This window comes from Theropithecus gelada, chromosome 6, assembly GCF_003255815.1.
Source record: "Theropithecus gelada isolate Dixy chromosome 6, Tgel_1.0, whole genome shotgun sequence".
NCBI lineage: Eukaryota > Metazoa > Chordata > Mammalia > Primates > Cercopithecidae > Theropithecus > Theropithecus gelada.
Window position 1 is genome coordinate 38,479,604 of NC_037673.1, and position 18,155 is coordinate 38,497,758.

The 18,155-nt window shown below is 40.3% G+C and overlaps 1 protein-coding gene across 1 annotated transcript in view; it reads left to right on the forward strand.

Moving 5' to 3' along the window:
• The first annotated feature begins 464 nt into the window (after window positions 1-464).
• The window catches only part of OSMR (oncostatin M receptor), a 65,351-nt gene continuing 47,660 nt past the window's right edge, over window positions 465-18,155 (forward strand). Inside the window, exons 1-5 of the mRNA XM_025388777.1 lie at window positions 465-588; window positions 5,801-5,972; window positions 8,101-8,385; window positions 9,931-10,066; window positions 10,612-10,763. Coding sequence (XP_025244562.1) covers window positions 535-588; window positions 5,801-5,972; window positions 8,101-8,385; window positions 9,931-10,066; window positions 10,612-10,763 — 799 coding nt within the window. The 5' untranslated portion in view covers window positions 465-534. The remainder of the gene's footprint in view (window positions 589-5,800; window positions 5,973-8,100; window positions 8,386-9,930; window positions 10,067-10,611; window positions 10,764-18,155) is intronic.

An 18,155-nucleotide genomic window follows, 5' to 3' on the forward strand; every position in this document is an offset into this window, starting at 1 on the left:
CTTTTACCAAACTATAAAATATTAACTTTCAAAAAGGAAACTTTCATTTCTGATTTTCAGAAATATAACATTTCCATCAAAAAGTCCACTTTCTTTTTTTCAGACTTGTTATAAATTTCCAAACCAGTTAGATTGTCCAATAAAGGATTCTTCTCTTTCGTTTACCTGTTTATCAATGTATGAACTTGCTGTATACTATTGAGCAAGTCACTTCATTCATCTAGATCTTAATTTCTGTGTCTGCTAAGTGATTTCTAAATTCTCTTCCACATTTCCAAAGTGTCTGATTCCAGGATGCACATATGAGCAATATTTTCCAGAGCTAAATAATGATGATATTAAAGTTTAATTATTTCTGACTCTTCAATCATGCTTGTATTAAATATTATTTCATACTTCATTTTGATCTTTCCAGTCTTGGCTGAACGTTTACCATTGACTCCTGTGTCACTTAAAGTTTCCACCAATTCTATACGTCAGAGTTTGCATTTACAATGGACTGTCCACAACCTTCCTTATCATCAGGAATTGAAAATGGTATTTCAGATCCAGATCAGTAGGATTGAAACATCCAATGTCGTCTGGGTGGTAAGTAATTTTTTTTGGCTCAAAAAGTCATCTTTAAAAAAAAGACACCGTGGCTTTCTTTTATAACATCTGAAAAATTCTCATTTTGGAAACGTTAGCAGCTCAAAACAGTTTGTCTAAACAATTACATTTCTGTGTTTTCAGTTAAGGATAGGTAGGTAGGATGGGATGCACTAAGAAAATAGGTTTTCTCAGCTTTGGTCTGTCTTCTAAGGAGACTGTTGAGTCTGCCCTCATGAATACTGGATTCCAGAGAGCCATGAAGATTAACCATTTCATTCCTCCTACCTCTTTCTTCTCTGTCCCCTAGAGATTTTCCTAAATAAGATGTAATCATTTGGCAACATTTTTCTCTTGAATGTAGCATCCTGACAGTTTCTTGGCCTGTACCCAGCTGAAATGCAAGGATGAGTAAGTTCTAGCACTTAATGTTCCATCCAACAAGGAGCCATGTTGTTGAGTAATTTCCTGTGTCCTTTGTTGCCTCACATGTGGCTTTTTCCACAACAAATTAAATTAAGAAAATACTGAATTTCACACTCTTTTTGTCTTTGAATTCTTTGGGGTGGATTTTTCACTTAGTTCAAATGATTATTAGGTCAGTTTTGCCTGAGGTGTCCCCATCTAGGGCACTGGGACACATTAGTGGTTAATGATTTCCGTTTCTCATCTGAGAACTATAGTAATCTATATGCACATAATGTTCAGTCATTTTCATGGGATATTTAAGGACAGTGGAATGTTTTCACATTGAAAGGAACTGAGAATTTTCCTGCAGGTAAGAGAAGCCTAAGACTGTGCTTGGGCCCTCTGTCAGCTCAACTAGGCTCCACGCTTCACCCAGGCAGTGGAGGCTTTGGGTACACAGACATAGCGTGGATAGTTCCTTTGGTAAAGCATACAAGTCACTAATTTTAACATTTTCAGTTTCTTTCCATATTCATTATTGAAATTTGAGATCTGAGCAAGTTTAATAAAATTTTGACTCTGTCCATTTAGGATTCATATCAAGTCTATAATTCTACCTCTCAAAGGACAGTTTCCCACAATGAGACTTGGTATGGTGATTTTCAACAACAGTGATGCTTGTGTGTAGCTGTTTACTCCCTTCTATCAACACATCTTTCCACTATCCCACCTTATATTAGCGAGTCTGATTTTTGTATTTTTAATGGGTACACTCGTTGGTAATTTGGGATGAGTAAAACATAGAAGCAAAGGTCATATTGAGACTAAGGATTATCCACAAAAAGAAAAATTGAGGTGGATGTGCTGGAGGAATTGTGGAAGACTAGCACTTAGCACCATTAACAAAAATAACATTAACTGTAGACTACATGGATCCCATTCTTTATTTTTCCAAAAGGTAACTCATATCTATTGTTTTGTTAGAAAAAGTAATATTAGCCATAGACCAAGTGGATCTTTTTCTTTATTTTCCTAAAAAGCGATTGTTCATATCTGTTTTCATATTTGATTCCCGTAAGAGTCCTCTTTTCAAGGGAAAGCAGCTAGTATAGACTATTTCTGTAACCTTCTAGGGCTCAAGACCCTTCAGGGTAGAGTTTTGCCTTGTCTATCGTGTTGTCCTCACAATACTCAACCCAACCTGACTACAACAGTGGAGAAACCACAGCACAGAGAGGTTTGTTGTGTTGCTCCAGGTGACGGAGGCAGGGTGGCAATCATCCTTCACCCCTGTGCCCAGAAAGGGATGACAGTCACATGCAGCCCCAGGCCATCGGTAGGCACATGTCCTATGGAATAGAGGATGCCTTGAGAAACGCTGTCTGAATCACTCATACCTGAAGTTGAGAAGAAATGTAAGATCCTCCTCCAGTTAAGGAGGAGGATGCTGCTTCTGTTTAGACCAAAATCTCCCTTATACAGGGAAGTTCCCTGTAGTGCAAGTCTGACAGGGTACTGTCATTCGTGCTGGGGGATAGGGTGAAGCTTCTGGACTCAATGTCTCGGATACCTCTGTTCCCAAACAAGCCAAAGGAAGAGCGCCTTGACTTAGTTACTTGTAGCTGGACCAGAGGCACTGAGCTGTCTCCTGGATGGCACTGGCCATTTGGAACCCTGAACTGCATGGTCCTGCCCTCCTGGGTCATGGTCCTCCCCTTCCCTTTGCTTTATGATTTTGTCAATGGCATAAGAAGACAAAGTAGAGTAAGAGCTCAAGCTTGAAAGGAAGCCAGGTGTGGGAGTCAAACGTCTCAGTAACAAATCAGTGACCTCTGTTAGACTTTTGCGTAAATGGGTATGCCAATTTCTTGTGACTTGCTGATGTCTGCAAGGGTCAAATTAAACTTACCGCTTCAATGAATGAAATGACCCAAAGACAATTCATCATATTTAAAGGGAAAAAAAATCACTGAATTGGGGAAAAGTTTTATCTCCTCCATTAACAGGGCTGTAAAGACCACAAAGCAGAAGTTGAGGTCAAACAGGTTCCACACATAAATAGTGTCTGGGGGAAATACAACTCATTGCCTATTAATGAAATGATTAAATCATTCAGTCCGGAGTTTTAGACTGTGCGCCCAGATCAGGCATTGTGCGCGGTGTGGGAATGTCAGCGCTGAGCCCGCTGGAAAGAATGAGGAGGTGAACACACGAATAGGCTATTCTACACATGGGCTGTGTGTGCAGATCACTGATGAGATGCTATGAGGTTGGGGTTAGGCCTCATCTTCTCCCACAATTTGGACAAAGGGCTGTTTGAGACAATATCCAAGAGGATTGAAGTTAATTTCGCAAGTAGAATAGAAAAGAGTGCTCTGAGCAGACCCAACAGGCATGAGCAGAGGCCCTGAGAGAAGGGGCTGGGGAATTTCCAGGCCTGTAAGCCGGCTGTGGTGCTGGATCCCTGAGCACATGGGGATGGGGGCGCAGGCCTTGATGCACAGGACCATGAGGTGCATGCTCAGGTTTTGTTTTTTTATCCCAAGGGCAATAAGAACAAAGGAAGTGGCAAGCTCTGATTTGAATAGCCGCACAGCAGAGTGTGGTGGGGAACTGGGGAAAGGGATGTGTGGCCACTAGGAAGCGAGCTGTGGATTCAGCCAAAGCAGAGATGCAGGTAAGAGAAGCGACTGTGGGGTCCAGCCAAAGCAGAGATTCAGGTGAGAGAAGCAGCTGCGTTTGAGGGAGAGAAGGGAGGTAAAATTCAGTCTGTGACCTGTTGGCATTAGAGTGAGGTTGCCATTATTGATGTACTTCCTTCTGGCAGGGATCGGGGGAAGAGAGGAAATATTTGCTCTTTTTTTTTGAGATGGAGTCTCACTCTGTTGCCTAGGCTGGAGTGCAGTGGCGCAATCCCAGCTCACTGCAATCTCCGCCTCCCAGGTTCAAGTGATTCTCCTGCCTCAGCATCCTGAGTTGCTGGGATTCTAGATGCGCACTACCACACCTGGCTAATTTTTGTATTTTTAGTAGAGATGGGGTGTCACCATGTTGGTCAGACCGGTCTCAAACTCCTGACCTCGTGATCTGCCTGCCTTGGCCTCCCAAAGTCCTGGGATATTTGCTCTTGAACTTTAAAAGTATTTAAGCAAAATGTACTTGACATTGCTCATGTTAAATAGAGTTTCATGGATCAGGACCTCAGAACTTGTTAAAGGAACATATTTTGTGATCTAGGAATAAAGTAATGCAATAAATGGAAATCAAATATAAACATTTATAAAACCACAGTCTGCAGAGAGTGAAAAAGAAAGCCCACAATTAAATGCCCCCGGGGTGGGATGTTCTCAGCCCAGGGCTGGGTTTAATTCTGTCAGGGGCACTGGTTCAAGTTTGTGACCTGCACAGGGGGCAGACATAAATAGAAGAAGGCCTCCGAGTTGCTAACTCCAAGCAGTGTGTGACATGTGACTTGTCCTATCCCCTTCACTGAGGACTTATTATTCTCCCTTAGAAACATGGATGCAGACTCGAACTCAGGTTCCCCCAGGAAGTGTCAAGTGTGTGTCGCCTCCACCCTGCAGCTGTGGGGCAGGAAACAGGGGTCTTGGAGGAGGCACACTGAGGAGAAAGCATGCCTGGAGCTATGGGGCACATGAAGAAGAGAGCATGGTTCCTGCTCCCTCAGGACCATGCTGGAGTCACAGCTGATATACCAACAGCTAGCCACAGTATATAGGAGGGCCTCAGAAGGGGTGGAGACAAGAGGAATGCAGAGGAAAGAGCAAGAAAGGCTTCATGAAGGAGAAGGGGCATAACCTGGGCTTGAAGAACGAGGCAGATCCCCATACAGCAGGGAGCGGAAGATACCAAACCAAAGACACTGCCTGAGCAAAGACAGGTCTGAAATCATAAGGCATATCCAGAATTGTAGAGGAAGCACTATGTTTGGAGAGATGATTCCTGCAAGGGACTGCTGGGTTGGAGCCACATTATAGAAGGCTTTGCATGACAGGGCAAGGTGTAAAGGAACCATTGAAGCCTGTGGAATTAGAGAATGGAAACACCAGCATCGCAGAAAGATGAAGGCTAAAGGCTGTGTCAGAAGCCCAAATTACAGTTCAACTTAGACAAACTTCCTAGAGAACAGTGTAAGACATTTTGTGTCATTGACATCTTCAGGACCTAAGAGTCTGACAGATGGAGCCCAAGAGATGGAGTGTGGTCCATGTGGCCACCATATCTGAAAGGACAAGAGACAGAAAACCAAGGGAGACTCAGAGAGCCATCTGTCAACTTCCGAGAGAAAATGGAACTTCTGCTGTGCCATGAAAGACTGCTTTCTTGACTGAGATCTGACCATCCTAATCCAAACCTTACCAAAGACGAATATTTTTAAAAAACAATCAATTTTTTTTAAAAGGATGACTGTGTTAGTTCTCTACTTTTCAAGAACTTTCTTAGCAGATTCTCTGGGACTGGCATAGTGAACACCTTCTGTCTCTGATCTGTTCCCCCAAGACCTGAGTAGCCTCTGTCTTCTCTCCCAGTTGTTCCACATGAGTCCCCTGGAATTGGAAGACCATAGGGATTAGAAACTGAGTTTTCAAAAGGCAGGAGGTCATAGCTGGCTCCCATGTGAGGCATCAGAGCATGGGGAATTGACTAGCAGAAATGGACTTCACTGGTACATATTGTAGACCTGCACTGGGGTCTTAGGTTTGTGCTTTGGGATAAGTCAAGTCAAGCTATTTTATAGGATAAGATGGCTATGTGTTTCCAATTTTTTCCTCTTTGCTTTTAGGGGAATTACAGCACCACTGTGAAGTGGAACCAGGTTCTGCATTGGAGCTGGGAATCGGAACTCCCTTTGGAATGTGCCACACACTTTGTAAGAATAAAGAGTGTGATAGACGATGCCAGTTTCCCTGAGCCAAATTTCTGGAGCAACTGGAGTTCCTGGGAGGAAGTCAGTGGTAAGAAGTGAGGTGGTTACAAGAGCGAAAAGGGTTAATATATTTTTTCATGAGGAGCAATAGTCAAATAGTGGAAATCTCCTTTGAGGAACCCTGGGTAGACACTGACATTATTTTCCTTTGGCTCCTATGGGAACTAAAAAACACAGGTGTGAAACCTGGCACTGGAAGATATAGTCTGAAGTCTTACTTCTGAGCTTACTCATTGAGATAGTTGTGCAGATTGAGGCAATTTTGTATTTGTTTTCAAAACATGTAAAGTGTGTGTATTATAAATGTTAAGTGAACAAAGCAAGACATAAATCGTAAATGTGTATTTATTTGAGCACACAAAATGTGTATGCATCTAGAGTAGAGTTTGGGAACCTTTTTCTGTGAAGGGACAGGTAAGAGGTACTGTAGTCTTTTCAGAGCATACAGTTTCTGTTTTGACTATTCAACTCTGCTACTGCAGTGTGAAAGCAGCCATAGATAGTGTGTAAACCAATGAGAGGGCTTTGTTGATAGAACTTTATTTGCAAAAACAGGGCTGGGCATGGTGGTTCATGCCTGTAATCCCAGCACTTTGGGAGGCCAAGGCGGGCGGATCACTTGAGGTCAGAATTTCAAGACCAGCCTGGGAAACATGGTGAAATCCTGTCTCTACTAAAAATACAAAAATTAGCTGGGCATGGTGATGGGCACCTGTAGTCCCAGCTATTCTGGAGACTGAGACAGGAGAATTGCTTGAACTCATGAGGCAGAGGTTGCAGTGAGCCTAGGTCACACCACTGCACTCCAGCCTGGGCCACAGAGCGAGATTCTGTCTCTCACACACACACCAAAAACCAACAGATGGTGGACTCAAATTGTAGTCCCCACCAATCTAGTCTGGACTTGAAGGGCGGAGAGGCGGAATATGGATAAATGAAAGTGGTGAAGATGAGATTATGGATAAATATATTTTAAATATTCTTTAATACTGATAATTTAATTTTGTTGTAATTAAAATTTAGAGTGGGTTTTGTCAGTTTCTTTTGCTCCCATTAAACTAATAATAATGACATAATAATAATTGAATTAAATCTATGACCTAGTCACTTTTTAAAATACTATATGTATTTAGTTCTCATATCAGTCCTATAAAAGGACTTCTTATCCTAGCTTCACAGAAAAGGAAACTGAGGCACTGAGCGGTTGAAGAAGCCATGTAAAGTCACCATGCCACTAAGTGTTGGAGCTGGAATTCCAACCCAGACAGTCTGACTCCAGAGGTCATGTGCTTAACCATTGTATCCTACTACGGAAAGGAGTACACATCCACAGGGAAAGATATTAAAAAGATAGTAAGAGGTTGGGTGCCATGGCTCACATCTGTAATCCTAGTACTTTGGGAGGCCGAGGCGGGCGGATTGCCTGAGCTCAGGAGTTCGAGACCAGCCTGCACAACATGACGAAGCCCCAGCTCTACTAAAAATACACAAAATCAACCGGGTGTGGTGGCACATGCCTGTAGTCCCAGCTACTCAGGAGGCTGAGGCACGAGAATCGCTTGAACGTTGGATTTTTAAAAAGCTTTAAAAAAATGAACTTTTAAAAGACCCCTCACACTTGAGGGACTGGCATTTCAGAGAAGGTAGGAAGAGAGATGATCTCCAGTATAATGAAGAGATTATGAGGGATTTGGGAGCTGTATAGACCTTGCCATTCTGAATGTGGCTTCGCCACTTTCTAACTGAGCAAACTCTGGCTAAGTCCTACCTGACCCCTTGTTGTAAGGTACTAAGAACGACATGAGATACTGTACATAAACACTTAACATGGCCTGGGGCAGGGCTGGGACTTGATAGAAAGCAGTTACAATAACCCAGCAATAGCAATCATGCAGTCTTCAGGTGGTAATAGTAATGTGCTGTCTGTGGCAGTAAGAGCAACAGCAGTGGTATCAGTGTAACAATAGGAGCAATGGTGGAAAGGATTGTCTTGCATTCACCAAAGGGTAGAGGTTTGGCAGAGAAATTTAGGTTGCTATTTTCTCCAGAAGGTAGAAAAAGCTAAAGTTATCTGCTGAAGGCAAATGGATAACTTGTTTTAAGAGGCTTGAATTTTGAGTGCGATTCTAACTTGGCTATTTTTTTTTTTCTTGCAGTACAAGATTCTCTTGGACAGAGCATGTTGTTCGTTTTCCCTAAAGATAAGCTGGTGGAAGAAGGCTCCAATGTTACCATTTGTTATGTTTCTAGGAACATTCAAAATAATGTATCCTGTTATTTGGAAGGGAAACAGATTCAGGGAGAACAACTTGATCCACATGTAACTGCATTCAACTTGAATAGTGTGCCTTTCATTAGGAATAGAGGGACAAATATCTATTGTGAGGCGAGTCAAGGAAATGTCAGTAAAGGCATAAAAGGCATCGTTCTCTTTGTCTCAAGTAAGTATGCAAATTCTCTGTGGCCCTTTCTTCTCATTTCCTGGGGAATAGATTAAATCTTCTTTACTAGAAGACAAACACTTCCACCCATGATCTTGATTTTCTTTTGTTTCCCAAGTTTTCTAGGAGAGGCTCTGAAGTTGATGACCTTTAGTAATGTTTCCAGGATTTCCTGTTGTTTTCTTGTCCTTACTGAGAGTTGTATTCCTAGAGATCAATAGTATTAAATAGAGACAGTTCAGGTCATGACCTGGACCACTGGGAAAATACCTTTTTTTGCCCCACCCATGCTGGAATTACTTTGGGATCACAGAGGGAGGGCAGGGGCTATAGATTGGACAGCTACGGAGTCAGCCAGAGTTGTAGCCCAGGAGATCTGGATTTTAATCTTCTTTCCCTGGCTGGGTGTGTCATGTTGGCCAAGTTTCCTAGCCTCTCTGAGCCAGTTTCCTCCTTTGTAAAATGGGGACAGTGATGGTGATTGTGAGGATTAATGAATGTGGGTAGCGCCTGGCCACAGTAATAGCTGTGTGCAGTAGGAGATCCGCAAATGGAGGCCATTACTGTTCTTAACTGTGCAGTAAATTGGTTCCATTGGATATATTAGTGGAGTGGGAACATTTTGATTTTTTTTTTTTTTTTTTTTTTTTTTTGAGAAGGAGTGTCGCTCTGCTGCCCAGGCTGGAGTGCAGTGGCCATATCTCTCAGCTCACTGCAAGCTCTGCCTCCCGGGTTTACGCCATTCTCCTGCCTCAGCCTCCCAAGTAGCATGTGCCACCTCGCCCGGCTAGTTTTTTGTACTTTTTAGTAGAGACGGGGTTTCACCGTGTTAGCCAGGATGGTCTCGATCTCCTGACCTCGTGATCCGCCCGCCTCGGCCTCCCAAAGTGCTGGGATTACAGGCTTGAGCCACCGCGCCTGGCCTTGATTTTTATATAGATCTGTGTGTGCACAACTAGTGACCTCCTGTATTTTGTTTTGAGCTTCTCCTTCCCCGGCACAGTAGGGAACATCTCCCTCCCTGCCTCCCTTGCCAAAGGAAGTCTCCAGTCTCCTGGATGCCTAGTTCATCTATGTCCCCTTAGCGTGGCCACAAGAGGCAGCAGTAACTCTGGGGATTCGGAGGTGCTTCGCCATTCCCCAAACACGCAGCTCCCGCCTGTTGAATTTAGCAGGTTCACAAATCTGACTGATTCTCTCGCATCCCCAAAGCATTCTGTGAGCCACAGCAACCAAAATGAAACACTGGCAGGCACTGGGGATACAACCCTTGTCAAAAGGATACAGTATCAACCACTTGCATGACATGGACCATCCATGCCCTTGACATCTCAGAAAATCACAAGGGCAGGAAGGGGAAGGGGCCAAGATGAGGTGACCCCTGAAAAGTGACTTTTGGAGGCTGTTGATAGGTAGCCTTCCACCTCAGTCACCCCTTCATTGTTCAGAGTAACTCTGTGGCTTCAGACTCTAAACAGAGCTTTCCATTTGGCTTAGCTTCCAATAAAAAGATTTAACTAGGTATGTTTTCCTTTGTATGGACAGAAGTACTTGAGGAGCCCAAGGACTTTTCTTGTGAAACCCAGGACTTCAAGACTTTGCACTGTACTTGGGATCCTGGGACGGACACTGCCTTGGGGTGGTCTAAACAACCTTCCCAAAGCTACACTTTATTTGAATCGTAAGTTGGCTCTGGTTACATTATTGAAAAGTTCTTCCTTGTTTGAGGTGCTTGTGACACCATGGCAAAATCTACACTTAGATGTTGCAGGAAATTTGAACAGGTATTTCAGAACCACCTGCCAAGGTCAAGAGGAAACCTTTAAGTGGTGACAAGTGTCTAATACTTTCTACCTGAGGTTTTTAAAAAAGGACCATTTAGCATAGCATGGTAAGAAAGACAGTTAATGTATACCTTGACGTGAAAATAGTCATATCTGATAATCTGGGTCTACCCAATTTCTGACTTTTTAGGAATATTCCAAGTAAATTAAGGGATGTTCTCGCCACCCATGGGAAGTCAGTGATTCATGTTAAGACATTTCAGCACATATATCAAATTTGTAGAAACAATATTTTCATTATTGGTATTTGTTGGTGATGGATCAATGCCATTATGGGGAACATAGTTTGACAGTCACTGAGTATGCCCTGAGGGATAAGGGATACATTTGCTTTGATGCAAGTAAAAACCTTGTAATGTATTATTTTGTTTTGTTTTTTAAGATTTTCTGGGGAAAAGAAACTTTGTACGCACAAAAACTGGTGTAATTGGCAAATAACTCAAGACTCACAAGAAACGTATAACTTCACACTCATAGCTGAAAATTACTTAAGGAAGAGAAGTGTCAATATGCTTTTTAACCTGACTCATCGAGGTGAGACTAGAGTTGTCACAGCCCAGCGTGGCTACTAACGTGTCTTTGTTTGACAGACTGTGTCATCAAGTAAATGTGCTGTAGATCTTTGCCTCATTCACAGCCGATGTGAGAGTTAGAATTTATACCTGTTGTTAATGCCACGTTTCTCCTCATGGATGCGCGCATCCGCTATTATTTGTTTGTTTTAATAATGTCACGAGCACCAATGAGCTTACTACCCGACTTCAAAACTAGGACTCTGACAATAACTTCTATCATATCTCATCCTATCATGCCCTCACCCCCGCTCCTTCCACCAAGATAATTATCACTTTAAATTGTGTGCATGTGTATTCTCATTTCTTATGTAATGGTAAAAATGCCTTTATTTTGTTTGGTTTTAATGCATAGAAAGAATATCAAGCTGTGTGTAATAATTCAGTAATTATGTTTATATAATATTAAATTGCTAATATTTGCCCATATTTTTTAGTGTTGCTATAGTCCATTCACTTTTACTGCTGTGTAGTATTTCATTGTGTAAATATTAAATATTTTATTTGTGCATCTCCTTTGATGGATTTGCAGGTTGTATCAAGGTTTTTGCTCTTGGGTACATGTTAATATGAACATTTTTATACATGTGTCCAGTACACATCTACAGTTGTTTTTCTTGCGTATATGCTTAAGCATTGGATCAGATGTAGAATATGTTCAACTTATAGGATAAGGTCAAATTATTTTTCAAGGGAGTAGTACCAGTTATACTCCCACCCTATAGATTCACATATTCTTACCAAGTTGGTATTGGCACATTTTTTTTTTTTATTTTTGCCAATTAAATGGCTATAAAATGGTATTTCATGATAGTCTTGAGATTGAATCTCATGAGTGTTTTGGCCACATCTGTTTTCTCTTTTATGAAAAGCTTACACATGCAATTTACACATTTTTTTGTTGGTAAGAGTATTCATATATTCCTGATACTGATTTGTTGTTCATTTCTATACTGCTAATATCTTATCCCAATTTGTAACTCACTTTCTTTTATATGTCTGTTGATGAACAAAAGTTTATCATTTTTAAAGCAGATAATTTTATAAAAATATTTTAAAGAGATCATTTCCTACCCCAAGATCAGAAGGGCAGTCACCTATAAGTTTTTAGTAAGAGGTTTAAAGGTTTTTAAGAAGACAAATTCCAAATCCATCTGGGATTGATTTTTTTTTATATTAAGTGAGATAAGGTTATGACACTGAATTTTTCTGTTTGGTAACCATTTTTCCGTAACTGTTTATCAAATAACTCTTCCTTCGCTAATGATCTGACATGCCACCTCTTTCACTGTTAGGAAAGCATAAGGGAGTTCTGGATTCGTAATTCCACTGGTTGGTCTGTTTATTCCTGCACTAGTATTACACTAACTTACTTAAAGTTTCAGATGAGTCTTGACATCAGGTAGGATAAGTCTCTCACCCTATTCTTTTTCAGAAATATCCTCACTATTCTTGGTGCCATACTCTTTTATGTAAAATTGATAATTAATTTACCAAATTCTATGAAAAGCCCTACTGGGCTTTTCATTGGATTTGCACTTAATCTATAAATACAATTTGGAAAGATCAATATCTCTATGTTACTAAATCTTCCTGTGCATGGACATAGTATATTTTTATATTTCTTTAGGCCTCTGTTAAAATCATTTCATAAAGTTTTAAATGTTTCCCTTGTATACTTTTTTTCCTTGTGTATTTTTTGTACTACTGATATGGCTCTAATGACTGGAGGAACATCCCAGTTCTTCATTTCGAGCCGGTTTGCATAAAACCACACAGACACATGTGGAGTGGTTTTACGGAGAGAAAAGTTTAATAGGCAAGAAAGAAGGAAGAAGGAAACAACTCCCCCATACAGAGACAGAGGGAGGAGGGATTTGAACAAAGAGAAAACCGCCTGTGCAGCGGAAAAGTGGCTGCTTATGTGAGGAGGCTGGAGGAGTTGGTTTCTGATTTGCATAGGGCTGAGGGGATTGGTTTGACCAGGCATGTCATTCACGTACCCTAGGAAAAAAATGGCCCTCCCACCCTACCCTTTTAATACGCAAATGCAGGGCACCTTGATGTTCTATGCACAGCACATAGATATTACCTGTTATATCATCTCCCTTTTAAATCTTGCTGCATCTTGTAAGTCCACAAGTAACTATATATGTTTAATGTTCACCATTAGAGCTTATGCAAATATTTCTCTGGTCATTTTGATAATCTGAAATTTATTCCCTAGTACTTTCTTCAGAAAGTGCTTATGGAAACAACAGTTCCCTGAATTTTTGAATGTCAATAAAAGTTTTACTCTGGTCTTAGTATTTAATGGTTAGTTTGAATAGATATAAAATTTTTAGCTTACATTTTCTTCCTTGAGTATCATACATTTTATTGTTGCATTTTTTTTTTTACTGGCATACAGCAAGGCTCATGAAAAGCCTAGTAGTGATGGTAATCTATTTTTTTCCCCATTAGAAGTCACTTGGTTTTTTTGCCTAGATGCCCAAAAGATTTTTTTCTTTTTCTTTAAAACCTTTGTCTTGGTGTTGGCTATGCTAGGTTGATGTGTTCAGTAATATGGTACATTCTTTCAATATGTATTATCAAATATTTTTTTAATTCAGGAAATTTTTTGAATTATCGTTTTTGGTATTTGGCCACCTTCCTTTGGTTTTCTTTTTCGGGAATTCTTGCTAACTCTATGTTGAACCTTTTTTTCCGATCTTTAATATTTGTTACTTCCTCTTGCATTACTTTTATCCCTTCATTTATTTTATTTAAAAAATTTTTCTCCTTTTACCTCCTATTTGCTTAAGAAATTATCTGTTGTGTTTTTTTTCCTGTGGTAACTACTTCCAGTTTAGTCTTCAATTTTGAATTTATTTTTTGTTATATATCTATTTCTTTCCTGAGTTCTGTTACCTCATCCATGACGTTTGCTAAATCTGATTTATATTGTTCTTTAATATCTTTTATCACTTTTACAATGTCTTTTAGTCTATTTTGAAGTAGTTGTCTTATCATCATATTCATTTCTGCTGTATCTGTGGTTGTGTCTTTTTCATTCACAATATTATCTATATGTACCTTTGCTCTTATTATTTGGTAATCTTGCTAGAAGTTTACTTTGATTTCTTTTTTAAAAGAAACCAATTTTGCTTTGAAAATTGTTCTTTTTATTGTGTTTTGTTGTTGTGGAATTTCCACCGTAATTTTTATTACCCATTTTCTTCTACTTTCTTGGATTTTTTTCTGTTGTTCCTTTTACTTTTCTAAGTTGAGTATTAGTTCACAAATAAAATATATAAAGCTATATATTTCCATTGAAATACCAGTTTTATGGCATCCACAACAGTCCAGTAAGTTTTAACTTAACATTGCAGTGCTTTCATTATAATGAACTATATATGATACCATTTCTAATCCATGAATTAATTTGTTTCAAATTTTCTAAAATGAAATTTTTATTTTTTTGTTATTGATTTGTAACAGAAATTCACTGTGGTCATAGAAAGTGTCTATGTGATACGTATTCATTGAAATTGTCGAGGTTTGTTTTATGGGCTTGTACCTTGCTGAAAGTGTGGTCTGTGGACCAGAAGCATCAGTATCACCTAGGAGCTTTGTAGAAGTGCAGAATCTCAGGCCCCGCCTCAGTCCTACTGAACCTGAATCTGTATTTTAACAGGGTCATCAGGTGATTTCCTATCTGTATCAAAGTTCAAGAAGCATTGATCTAGTCTCTGATGAAGTAGGTTAAATTTGTTCATTGTTTTGTTCAGATCTTCTCTATCTTTCTTGGTTTTGCTGACCGGCCTATCAGTAATTGAGAAGGGTATGTTAAAATTACTCACTATTTTGGTAAAATTGTGTATTTCTCCCTGAAGTTCTATAAATTTTTACTTTACATATTTTGAGGGTATTTTATCAGATTCGTCGTTTAGAGTCACTGTATCTTCTTTATGCTAATCCATAGATTTCTTGTATGTCTTTTTTAATGTTTCTTTTGTTAATTTTAAACTCATCATCTGTTTATTCTCATGCCACTGCTGCACTGCAGTCTGTAAATCACTTCGTCGTGTTTCTCGTCATAGTCATGCTGCTCAGAGGTCTCACTGTCTTGGTTTCTGAGCTTGAATTCCCCCGTAAGTGTCTTCTATGTTGTTAGCCGGTAAATATCAGGGAAAGGCTACAGGCCAAACCCCAGCCTTGTCAGCTCAAAGTCTGAAGCAGAGCATGGCCTAGGGATGAGCTGAGGATAGAGAGATATAGGCCCCCCCAAAACCATAATTAATCACTCTTCATTGTACCCAACAACCCTTCCGGTCAGGGTTTCACCTTCAGCCGTGCCCCTCACTTTCATCCCTCAAGAAGCAGCATTAAGAGGTTAGATTGGATACTACCAGACCTGTGTGTCTGGAGGAGAGAGAGGAAGAAAAAGAGGATTTCCTCATTTTCCTCAGCTCCTTGCCTTGCAGGACTTCTGTTCTTTCCTGTTGTTACTCCTGGGAACCCCTGCTCCCGTGGTCTGAGTTTGAGTTTGATTACTTAAGCATTTTTTTTTTTTTTTTTTTTTGAGATACAGACAGCATTGCTTCATGTGACCTCCATGTTCTGGCACAGGTTGGCTGCTACCTTCTGCAATCTTCTGTCCAAGATTGGCATTTGTATTGGCCAGATGGGACCTATATTTTATATCATACCTGAAAGCTTTCCACTATAGCAGAATCATTACAGAATCTCGTATGCATTTGGTTACTTAGGAATCATTCTTGGTGGTACTTTTCACCTTTTTACCTTTCAGATTCACTCCATCTGCAACTACTATTTGATTTTTTATTTCTAAACATTTTAAAAACATACTCACTTCTTTCCATCTCCACAATTACTCCCTTAGCCCAATTTACTTCCCTTCTGACTTGGGCCACAAATACAGCTTCCCACCAGATTTACAAGTATCTTCATATTCTCTATACCCCAGCATAGGTGATCATCTCAAAAGCAAATTTGATCATATTACCACTGCTTCAAAATTAGTAAAGCATTTTTAAAGATATAGACAATATCACTTGATATAACCCTCATGGTCAAGCACAGGTTGGCTGCCACCTTCTTCTTTGTCTGCCCCTTGTTTTTTCAGTGTGAGGCCAGGTGCCTTCTCTGTCTCCTACAGGTTTGTTGCAATCTCTTTTGATGCAGGATCTTTATACATATTGTTCACTTTTACTGGGATGCCCCCCTCTTCTCCTTTCACCTGCTTAATTACTATATATCTTTAGATTTCAGCTTAATCCTCACTTCACCCTCTAACAGAGCAGGCACTGGGGACCCAGCAATGAACAAAATTGAGTGACTGCCTCTAGTGAACTCATATGCTAGTGTGTGTTGAGAGGGCTGGATTGGGGGCAGGATTGAGGACTGCAGACATAACAACGTGTTAACATGTAAAGAAGTCAGTACAATAACTTCAAGAGCAGGTAAATCCTACAAAGAAGGTAAAATTCAAGTAATAGGGTAGAGAATGCCCGGGATGTTGCTGCCATTAGGATAGTTATGGAAAGCCTCTAAGAGAGCAGTCTTAAAGGATGAGAGGGAGGCCTCCAGCCCCGCCCAGCTCAGTGTTTCCCAGCATGCACTGCAGTGACATGTTTTCCTTGTGCTGGAAAGCAGCGTTTAGTGTCCACACTGTCCTAGTCAGATGAGAGTACTACCCCACCAGTAGGCTGTCTTGATATCCTTTCTTCAGTTGCTGTGTGAGTTGGCTGTTCTTTAGTATCATTCAATGGCTCCCTTGGCTTGCAAAGGACAGGGTTCATGGAAAGCCCACCATATTCTATGAGAATGCATTCATTATTGTGTTGCTTGGGCTGTGAAGGATGTTACTTGCTCAGTTTAAAGTCTCATGGGATACTCAAAATGATGACAACTTTCTCATAAGGGCTGCTGTAGTAGTCTCAGCATTCACATGAGTGACACCTATTTCACCTTTTTAGCTAGCTGTCATTCTACATAATGAAGAGAGAGGGAGATTCTCTGAAAGAGAACGTTCGGGAATAGACATTGCAATGGGAATACGTGTGCCATAGTAAACTGTGTATATTCAGGAATGTAAAGGAATACAAAGGTTTTTAAAGGAAAAGAGGAGGATTATATCATTGTTTTGAGATAATTATCCTTAGCTACAAGGATCAATAACAAGGGTGGTATCAGTCCAAGTTTGGACAAGCAGTTACTGGGCAGATGTCCTTGCAGACATTTTTTGTGTGTGTGAGATTGTGATGGCCTTTATGCAAGATTATGGTTTTTGCAGTCTTTTGTGAGAATTTTTTATTCAGATATTCATGCATGAGAACCCTCCTTCCCTTCATGGCCTTCCCTGGCTTCATTATTCAGGGTTTTAAAAAATCATGTGACTCCATTTTTATTCTGACAACTTTCACATTTCCCCCTTTGGATCAAGACCTCTCTCTGAAATCATTGCTGATCATCCTTTAACCAGGATGGACCTGTCCTGGGTTACTGATCTGGTCCCACATTGGAGGGAGTGATTGGCAACTAGGGGTCAGTGTCAAAACCCTTGTAGCCATATTCAAACAACAAAGGGAGGTCTGGAGGGAGTTACTCTCAGGATAAGCCTTCCTGGAGTCCATTGTTAAGTTTAATTTTATCTGTTCTGTAGTCTTTTGGCCATCCTCTCAAAGTGCTGGGCCAGCATTGTTCTGTTAGGAATAGTACTTCAGCAGAAATTTGACAAGGAAGAAGTACAAAAGTTTAAAAGGAAAATGGAAAATAAAGTTAATAGTAATATGATAATCCCAGTTTGCATAATAGTTTTGAGCTTTGAGCCTCACCTTAAGGGCAGACAATTGAATAAATCAAATGACATGGGACTTAGGTGAGACCTGTTGTAATTATGTGACCTGTTTTTTAAACAAATTGTATGTATACAGGCTTCAACTTCCCCAGAGGAATTTATCTGTATACAACATGTAGTATTAGCAGTAGCACAGATATTTCCTTATTTCATGACTTAAGGGAGCTCTGGAGTCAGGTTCTATCAAGTTATCAACAGAAACTACTGATTGTGAAATTTCGATTACACTATTATCCTGTAAAGAAAAAGATACGCATAAGAAAGGAAAAAGTAAGAGGGGCAAGAGTCTCATTATGATGGGGAATCTTGTCCCATCATCTTGGAAAAAGTTGTTCACTACATAAAGCCATCAACCTCTTGTCCTCATTTGCAGCTTGAAGGTCACTGGGTGTGGAATCAGTAGGTTCCATGACCTTTCTGTGCAGCTCGTACATCAGGCATGAGACTTGTCCCTTGAAAGTTAAGTTGTCCAGCTTCAGTTTAAGGGCTTTA